Source organism: Scatophagus argus, chromosome 9 (genome assembly GCF_020382885.2).
Source record: "Scatophagus argus isolate fScaArg1 chromosome 9, fScaArg1.pri, whole genome shotgun sequence".
NCBI classification, from domain to species: domain Eukaryota; kingdom Metazoa; phylum Chordata; class Actinopteri; family Scatophagidae; genus Scatophagus; species Scatophagus argus.
The window spans coordinates 13,459,554-13,470,288 of NC_058501.1; the positions used below are offsets into that span (position 1 = coordinate 13,459,554).

Consider the following 10,735-nt stretch of genomic DNA (forward strand, 5'->3'; position numbering starts at 1 on the left):
TAATAATACTACAGTTGCTTCACTGACTGCTAAATATCTTGTGTGGAGTAAGTCTCCTCTTTTGGAAACTTTCTCTCTCTCTCAATGTTTAGATTAGTCAAATCCTTTATATCACATTGACACAATAATGTTGCAGCATTGTGGTTTGTGTCATTACATGAGCTGTAATAATAAAGATATTACAAATTCCTTATCCATTTTTGTCTCTGCAATCAATTCTGCTATTTCCGAGTTTCGTGAACTTGATTGAGACTGGAAAGCGTAGAAGTAACTGAAGCGGACTTAGAATTGTGGTACACTGTTCGAGCGGGGTAAAACCCCTGGTGGATTCTTCAGCAACAGTGCACCCTGCAGGTTGATTAAAACAGAAACAAAAACTGAAGTAACCAAGAACAGCTAGAGATTCTTTAAATATTGCTGTGAATTTTCCATAGCAAACTCCAAGGACCAGGAAGACAAATACTCTGACACACAGCAAACAATGTGCAGAGTGAGCAGAAAATGTAGCAAATGCACCAAAAGCACAGTAGACCAAGGAGCATAAACACAGCAGAAATACAAATCAAGACGCTCATTCTACAAACAAACATGCTCAGGCAGACACACACATGTACACATACACACATACACATGCACACAATTCCACATAGCAATGCCACCATGCTGTGTTAGGGAGTGGCTGCAGCGTTCCTGACCTCTGTCTTTCATCTCGGATCCAGTAACCAAACTGACTTTTCGACCCAGCCCCTTCAAAAACACAAGGCCTAACAAGCTTTGGTTGTCTCTTTTATAAAACATGTAGAAATTCCCAGCATAAACACAAAAACTGTTACAACTATGATCTCATCAAAGCTGCGTGTGAGAAATCAAAAGATGTTGAGAACATGGAAGTTTCATTTTGACCTAGTATAGTAGTACAGAATTATCTAATTTTTTTTTTAAAAAAGAAAGAAATCAATAAATGAGAGAAAGAAAAAAACACGCAAAAAATATGCATTCATAGTTTCTTCAGTATTTATTTCTTGGTCTGCTTGCTGATAAGAGATACCATTCACTGACAGTATGATTGCCTGTGCTTTTAAATACATTTAAAAGCCACCACTTTCCCCTTCTAGAAACCCTGAATTTTGTCCATAGCTTTGCTGAGATAAACCCATTCAAAGCTAAAAGGGAGAATTTAGAGAATGCTCTAACATTGTCACCTCAAAGGGGGTAAAATTTTCTGTTTTGGAAACAGATGGGCTGGTAACCCTTTCACACCTATCTGGCCACAGAGACCTTTACGAGGACTCTGCTCTTAGATATCCAGCCGGTGTGTCCAATTTCTGTGTAATTCCTGGATCAGTTTGTTCTGCACATTTCACACCAAGTGGGGAGAGGTTGAGGTCCTGACCTCCTGCAGTCTCATAACTCACAGGATGGCCTGAGAGAGGTGGCAGGTATCCACAGATGAAAGATAACAACAAAGAAATGTTTAGCATGACGCATGGCAGCGCAACCAGGGCCCCAGAGGATGATGGGATGGCATGGATTGACAGCTGGTCGGCCTGTGAAGTTTGAAGTTTGTCTGTTTCTGCCATTAGGGAAAATGGCCCCACCCTGTGACAGTTAAGTGACAACCTGCCCATTAGGCGGGCCATACCAAGAACTCTGAAGCACAGCTCATTTATCACCCTCACTGATTTCATCATGCAGATTTGACAGAGCAGAATGGAGTTAGGGCAGGGGCACTCTCCACAGCGCCCGTCAGTGGGCATACTGACAGACAGATAAGCAGATGCGTATAAGTAGATAAAGACACACATATATTTCAGGTAAAAACAAAGGGTGAAAAATAGAGAGTCTTTCAAAAAAGACTGCTAAATGACTTGAACTAAAGAATAAAAAAATGCAAATGGAAACCATAAATAAGTCGCTTTAGCAAAAAGCATAGCATATTAATCTATCTTGAATACTGGGGGCAGGAGTCTTAAATCTCTGCATTTTTCATCCACACAAGAGGGGTCTCAAAGACATGAGTGATTCATCTCTCCAGCTCCATTTGGACAGGAAGTGAAAACAAATGGAAGTATCCCCCCACCCCAGGAGAACACAGGGGTCTACAACAGAGCTGGATGAAAAACACTGAGAACACCAAGCTAAACCCACCAAGCTCTGTGTCTCAGCTGCAACAGGAGCCAGATTCCCCCTCTGGGCCACTGATCTCCTCCTACTATCTATACAGAGAGCAAAAATATTCCTCAGAAATACACACCACTCCTTTATTCACAAACAGTCCCAGACCCAGCCCGGTGTTGTTTTCTGTGCATGGAATGCACCTGCTTTGAGAGTGTCGGTTAATAATGTGTAACTGCAAAAATCAGAGCAGAAACAACAAACACTGAGAACGTGAGGAAAAACTTACTTAAGTCAGGACAGTTTTGTGGCCCCTGGGTTACGTTCAGACTGTCTGCACAACGTCTGCTGTACAGCCACATTCTTTTTGCTTCCAGTGGAAAAGCAGCAGCCAAGAGCAGCAAAACAAATAAAGGTGCGAACATGATTCTCCATTTCTTTTTCTTGACAACACACTGAGATAAAACCCAGGACTGCACACCCAGGACTGCTTCTGTTTAATCTCAAAACACATACATCACACACAAGAAGCTAATCAAGAATAGAATTTTTGAGGCAATGAAAGACAGTAACTATAATATAAACACTGGGAAGGGGGGTAGTGAGCACATCACCAAATATGCTCAAAATGTCCCCGTTTATATATAAAAATATAAATAAGAAACTACTGTCATTGTCGCAATCAGTATCATAACTTAACAAATTGCCATTATTATTGTAGTCGGGTCTAGTGTTATAGCAGTTCTGTACGTGGTTTGTCCAAGTGGTGTTGCCATACCCCAGCAGAAGCCATTGCTTGACTGCTGTGGGTGTAGTCATTGTCAAACCCTGTACAGACTTTCCATTTCACCTTTACATCTATTAAAAAGTGGACAGCTACAGTGTAATATGAGTGTTACGTAGGCTACTGCATGGTCAATTGTGATAATTTCTATAAAGATGCCCAAGAGATTTGACTCCACGATTATGGCCTTGGGGCAATGTAAAGTATAAAGCTATATTATTTACAATGCAGAGGGAAAAAAAATGTCTCTTTTGCAATAGACTCTATGGATGTTCTCTACACACCAAGCTGTTATTGTATCATCCCATAACAAACCTAATATTGTCCAAACTTACAGATGTATGATCAAAGTTTTATCCGGTGGGTTTTCTTAAGGTTGTGTGGATTACAGTACTGATGATCGTTAACAGAAAGTCATGACAGCCTTTTATGCAGTAAAGACAGTGTTGTATTCCAACACATGTAATTGCTAGGTTTGTCCTGTGCCTTACCAATGATGAGAGCATAACAATGAGCCACTGCAGAACAGAAACCAGCACCTTCCTCTGGGCATCAACAACACCCCTCCTCCTGAAAAAACTCACTGACCCAAACCCATTTTTTCCAGTCTAAGAGAAATGTCAAGTCCAGTCCTAGAACTCGTCTCTTTGAAGGGAACATAGCAGCCAAATATAGCCTGCAAGCCTCTACGCCTCCTGACATGCATCAGGCTCTACGGGTTCTGCTAACAGTGGTTAATTTTGGCTGACTGCCATGTAGTCACTTACTATTAAACATCATAACTATACAAAGAAAATTATAACCAAGCAGCAGAGTGTACAGTGTTGCCTGGTAACCTAATGCCATGTTGGGGATTCATCTTGTTATGGAACAGAAAGCACTTACAGCCAGAGCCAATAATAGATCCTGGACCACACAAAAAATAGTTTAAGGGTGTCAACAAGCACGGCCAACACGGAGCTCGGAAACATATCATGAGAGATGTATGTCCAAGAAACAACAATAACAAATCTCATTTCTCAGTGTATGTGTTTTTCTCTTTCTTAAGTGTTTCTGAAATTGCAACCATTTGAGAAATTATATATTTATTATTCAGCTGTCATTTTTCAAGTGAAATGATGAAATGAGGGCTTATTTCCAAGTGTGAAATCCAGCTAAAAAACACATTATGCTGACTGGAGCTGGGTGTTGGGTACTAATTACCAAAGCTGCTTCTAAGTCTTTTGAATCATACAAAATAATGCAAATCGATGCCTTCCCTTTAAATATATGCATCATGATAGGAAGGTGAGAGCTAACATACAGATTTTTACCTGTCACAGCATCACAAATACATCCCAATTAAAACTCAGCATTTTGCAAAACCCATAGCTGCTTTTAGTTTTCAGGCATGCAACAGGAGATAATTACAATAAGCTGTATCAGAAAATGTTGCAACAGGCTATAATACATTATGAGTTTGGTTTTATGAGTCTTTTAGGCATCATATATTTACCTGTAATTACTTTGCATGTACACAGTATTCCATCACATCTATTATGAGTTTTGGAACTCATTAATGTCTCATAATGTCTTAAAGCATAACCGTCTCGAGTTCCCTGAACTCATGAATTATAAAGCAACATCAGATGTGCTGTTGTAAAAGAGTCACAATGTGAAACAACATGTATTCAGTGTGAGCTGTAAAGGCCTGGTTGGTACAGTGTACACATCCTCTTTATCATAATCATTGTGTTATTTAATAAATTAAAGTCATATGATATATTCTTCAGACAATACAATAAAACTGTGCTGTGCTAATAAAGTGTTAGAAGCAAATAAATATAGAAGGCCCTAGAGATAAAACAACTTGCCAGTGTGATATTGATTTCACACTATTAATGTATTATGATCATAACTCTCATAAAATTCGAACAAAGTTGTTTGTTTTAACACACTTTTACAATGGCAAACCTGCATACAGGCACACATGTACTGTACACAGACACACACACACACACACACACACACTGCATGCACACAGAATTACAACTGTGTTTCCAACAGTTCATTTATGCCCATTTGAGGCAGAAGACTGGCTCAATCATTTTGTCATGTCATATTTACGTCACCGGCACGAAACACCACCGCATTATTTCTGTGCAATTTGTGCTGCGTGACATGAAGGCTGCCTTCACACTGTCACGGTCAGTCAAGGATGGCACACAAACACAGGAAATAAATCCACAGTGACAAAGCGCAATTCATCACTTCCATCACTTCAGTTGTGAAAAAAAAGGAAAAGGCATTGTATTCTCTCCACCTCGATATACAAGCTCACTCGCACTTCTTATGTCATCTACGCTACTGGTGACTATTCTGTGGAGTCAGAATATTTTTACTGGTACAAACTTTAAAACAATGCTAATATCCACCATAGTTAACATGCATGTAGGGATGTCATGCAACATGCTGCTTCTGTGAATACTGCACTCCAATTGTACAGTCAAACATGCCAACTTATCTGGTCCAGTGAATAATTCGCAGATGCCTGCCAAGATTTGTTCTATCGAAAACATTTTGCCTCATTAGCACATTCATTGGTACTATGAAATTATGTGTTAGGCTAAGTGTAAGGTGCTGTTAAAATGACTTTCTCTCCCTGACACTGCTCAGATGGTACCTACCCCCTCAAGCCATCTGAGCAGTGCAGACATCTGTGAGCATTAACCTGCCAAGAACAAGTCTAATGTAAAAATATTATAAATATTCTGAAATGGAAAGACAGCTGAAGGGTCATTTGGAGTGGCTGTGAAAGGCTTTCATGTCAAGTACGAAAACTGTTTTTCTTGTGTCACTGTCTAAGTGAAAATGTCATGTGTACATTGGAGGCTCTGTGGTTCTTGTGTTTTCTTATTACTGTGTTCAGAAGAGACTGAAATGCTGTCACCATATGACACCTGTGGAAAGAGCACTGGTCATCAAAGCCATCATACAAGAGTCATTTCACAGGCAATACATCTGCTAAACATTTTTGTCAGAGTGACAGGGCGTCTTTTATAGTATATAGCCCTCATTAGAAGAGCTCCACTGTCAATTAATTTTCTTTTAGTTACTGCCATCTGAAAAGATATTTAAGAAAAAAAAATAAGCTCCTTACTTTTGATTCTGTCTCAGCATGTTTACGTCTTCATCTGCTTCATATCTGCAACATAACACACTGGGAAATACATAATTGTGCACAGTACAGTGTGCAGTTAAATGCTTATCGCCATACGTTATACGATATATAATACAAAATCAAAGGAGCACAAAGGAATATGGGATATGTAAAATGTAGTAAGTAGTATGTTAAGTAAATATTTAAAAGGGGACATGGATCATGGGATATGAAATATCCAGAAGTCTGGTACATAACAATACATAATACAGTAGAAACAGAGATTGTAAAGGATAGAAATACAAAAGTGAGCAACATGATCAGTGGTTTGAAGCAACCAAATGCAACCATTCACCTAAATGCAGTTCTGAGGCTCTTGTATTATACTTGTATTTCCATTTATGCTACTAGTGTTGTGTTATGTTTACCACTGCTCTCCTAAATTTGAACATATTCTACTTTATACTATGCTATAACAGCAAATGTTTACTTCAAATTGAGATTTTACATGCAAAACACATCTTCTGTACAAAAAATTTCATCGCACTGTAAAAGATTAAACTACTCAATAACACGTAATGCAGTTAAAATTCCACCTTGTACAACTACAACAGTATAAAAAATACTGCTAACAGGTTAATGCATGAATAATAATGATCTAATGGTCTGCTAATATAGCGCTGACACTGACACAGAGTGGTAGTGTGCTAACATGTCTTTACGAGTTATTAATTAAACAATAATTAGTGGACTCATATTTGGTCAAATGTAGATACTGCTCACATTCACAAGATATTATTAATTCTTATTCGGTTCCTTATTTAACAACTACACTAAAATAATATTCAAAACAACTTATGACAAGGGATGATGCAGCCTTGTTAATTGGCGAGTCTTTGACACAATACCCCTCATCTCTCACCTCACCTTATACACCTCACGTTTGGTGAGATCATACATCCACAAGGAAGTCTATTTATACATGGCAGTCAGTACTACAATAACCTACATCTTATAACTCCCACAAGTTTGCCAAAGGTCTCCGTCAGTAATTAAATAAATAAAAATCATTTCTGCTTCTTTGATTGTGTGCAGCAAAGAAACTCTAATAGGGATTAGTCTAACTCTAATTCCGTAGAAAGGCAGTGGTGTGGAGGATGCAGTGGATACACATTTCCGGTCTATATTTACTAGCGGACTCCCACAGCAGAAACCGATTACCATATGACCGCATGTGAACAGAACTAATTCATATATTAATGCGCCAACAAGTTAGCAAGGTGGTTTTGTTAGCTTGGTGGAAAAAAAACATACTCTTGTATAAACAGTCACATTGCTTAAAATAGTTAATTATTAACTTAAAATATATTATAAGTTATTCATTCTTAACCAAGTACCGTTACATTTTAGAAACACGCGACTACTCACATGCTTAACTTTAAATAATGCGTGGCCCGAAATGGAAACTTTAATTGTACACCTTGAAGACAAGGTTGAGGGGCTTCCGCCCTGTCTGAACTGGAGACATGCGTGATGCGGTCACCGTCGGTAGCGGCATGACGTTTGAGCTAAAAATAGTCCTACTTGGTGGAGAGAGGGAATAAAATAAAATCCTAGTCCACGTAGAGGCAGACTGAGGACTCTGTTAACTCTAATGTCCTGTGATAGTCTCTGTGATGGAAAGACAAGGCCATTGTCTGTCCTCAGCAGGTGCACCAATCTCATCAACAATTTGCCATTGCTAGAAAGAAATGACGCAGAATAATCAGATGATAATTTCTACTGGTTCTATATCCCATTGTTTAAAAATCTATAAAGCTAACATAATAAACTGGCTTACATGAGAGCCAGTTGTTGTTATTTAATTTGTTCTAGTGTTATCCCTTACTTAATCAGTAAATGACCAGGAATTATGATAATAGAGGTATGGGACACTCGAGCAGCTCAGTGCTTGTAAAGAGGCTATTAATTGCTTGTTGTTGCATAACATAGGCTACTATTGCAAAATGTGAATGCTACAGCAGCTGCAGACTACAGCTGGAACTGGTGTGCCTCCTAAAAATAGCACCTGTAGCGTCCCCCAGTAGACAGAAAGATGATTAAAATGGAAACAGTGCCACCTACTGGTCATAAAAGTAATTGTCAGTATCCGCTACTCTACTCCGGATAGTAACAAGTTTGCCTTTTTTTTACATCAGTTGCTGCTGTGCAACAACAATAATCTAGGAATGGCAGTTATGAAAAATGGAAAAGAGCATCAACTGTCTGCCACGGCACTTCATCTCTACCTTCAAGGCTAAGGGAAACAATACATTGTGGACCTGCAAACTGATCATTTTCCCACTCCTCTGGTTACATGACTGTTTAGTGGCAGAAATTTGGGTAAAAACAAAAAAAAGGGGGGAGAAGTTTTATCTCAACCAGAGGCAAGGCGTGTGTGATTAGCACAGATTATATGCAGATTTGTCATCGTCATAAATACACAGCTGTCCACAGTTTCACATTTTTATTTGTCACTTCAAAGCATTTTTCACCACCTCTCCTTAGTTTACTGTGTGGCCCGGAGGACAACTGTTGTCCCTTTAAAAGAACAAAGTACCTCCCTCCTCTCTGTTAACTTGTTTCCCACATCACCGCTCATCAAATACTACAGTGTGTTTGTGTACATCTCTATGCAACTTGGTCTCTCTATGCCTACCATTTCTCTTGGTTTTTAAGTGCCAGTATGACATAAATTTGAATTTATCTGGTGATTATGTGGTCTCTGGCTCTACTGATACTCCAAGATCAGTGGTGGGAAACGATGAGCTGAAATTCTCTCTCCTCCAGGCTCACCACTGTCCTGCAGCAGCTGGGAATGACCCAGTGGGTGACACCACTTTCATCCCAGGATCCCGACTCCAGCTGTTTGCTATCCCTCATCCTGACGTCCTAACAGACAGGGGCACAGCCCTGCTTCAGGGAATTTGAGGCATGCATCCTGCATGCACGTCTCTGTTGCTGTCTCACTGCTGTGCAAGGACCTCACAGCTGGCACCTGGACGCTAAGGACCATGTCATTTCTCAGCAAGAGGGCCAGCTAAGAATGTCATGAGCTTCGCGGTCTTCGTGAGTATGTAAACATCTAACTGTCAGCGCACTTTAGTGAAGTTTTGCATTTGATGTGATTGGGTATGCTTGAGCAATGGCAACTATCAACTAGTGCAATAAAACGGAAGTGATAGAAAGCGTTTAAAAAGTTGAATCAAGTGTATTCATCAATGTTATTTCTCTGGGATGGATATGAGGTGAGGGTGGGTTACAGCATTCACATTTTGATAAAAGCAATGTAAATACTTGATTAAATACTAAGAGGACATCTTCCAAAAGTCTTCTCTGACTGAGAGATACATGTTGATGAAGAATTGTCTCTTTTTTCGCTCTTACAAACTAAGTTAATTGTTGCTTTATGCTGTACTAGTACACCTTATTTATGTTACGGTTACAGTAAAGAGAGTTACTGGCTCTAATGAAAATGTTTAAAGTTCTGGACTACATTTCTGGACAGTTTGGATAAAATTATTTTCAAGCTCAATAAATGAGTGGAAGAATATGACTTTCAATGCATAAATAATGCCATAGGTGTGTAAATTAATATTTGGTTATCTGTGTTTATCATTATTATTATTTATATTAATGTTATTAAGTTACTCTGCTTTGGCGGGAGAACCTAGAGCAAAAAATTAAAAAACAAAAACACAGGAGGTTCAAAGCAGTGAATATTGACCTTCTCTCTCTCTCTCTCTCTCTCTCTCTCTCTCTCTGTCTCTGTCACACACACACACACACACATATTCAAAAAGGTTCCTGTAAACAAGAGGGGTATAAACACAGGGTCAGGGTGCAGTTTCACAGAGGGGAGGAGGTATGTGAGTATACGTCTGTTTTCTCCATTTATGCATTTACTCCTTTGTCCCCTGTTTCTCCTTTTCTGAATTTAATTTGTGGGAACCCTTCTCCACCTCACCCAGTGAGAAAGTATTCCTGCTGGGGTTACTGTGGCCTTCAGGGGGCTTAGGAACAGATCCAGCGGGATTACCCCCAGCAATGGCGACCAGCCTACACCCAAAATCATCAACATAGCTGCTGCAACCTTTTCCCTCTGCCCTCTCTTTGAATCCAGTGCCTTGAAATGTGAGACTGCCATGGAAAGTAGCCTGGTGAGCGTTACCCACATTCCTTCACAAGACCCCCACTACTTTGCTCACTCACAAAACTATACTACTCTGCCATACGCCTTTTTTTAAATTTCTTAGTAGCACGGATGCCACTTGGTTGGGAGTAATTGCAAGAAGTAATCATCTCTGTGCAGCCACAAAGCACCCATACAGTACCCATAAAGTTACAGTAGCTGCTTGTTTATTTCTACATGTTTTTGTAGGGAGGTGGTACGGGAAATTGCCTGTGAAACATCTGGTAGTTTCAACAGAAGGAGAATGTGCTCAACTCTTCCTACTCTTAGTGTTTTAAAGCACTTACATTGTCAATACGCTACATTAGTATTCTTTCAAGTATCAAATAGTTTATCACAGTATGATCTGACTGTACAGTGGTTTACACATTTTTTCCTACATTAATATATAGCTGCAAATAATCTAGTCTTGAATTGCTACCCTGTGAACTGTTGAAACTCAATGTTCTCTCCATGACAGAACCAC

At 39.4% G+C, this 10,735-nt stretch overlaps 1 protein-coding gene across 1 annotated transcript in view; it reads right to left on the minus strand.

Moving 5' to 3' along the window:
• The window catches only part of hdac9b (histone deacetylase 9b), a 36,317-nt gene extending 28,700 nt beyond the window's left edge, over positions 1-7,617 (minus strand). Inside the window, exons 1-2 of the mRNA XM_046399688.1 lie at positions 7,467-7,617; positions 6,039-6,083 (exon numbers count right to left, since the gene is read on the minus strand). Coding sequence (XP_046255644.1) covers position 6,039 — 1 coding nt within the window. The 5' untranslated portion in view covers positions 6,040-6,083; positions 7,467-7,617. The remainder of the gene's footprint in view (positions 1-6,038; positions 6,084-7,466) is intronic.
• Positions 7,618-10,735: the final 3,118 nt, after the last annotated feature.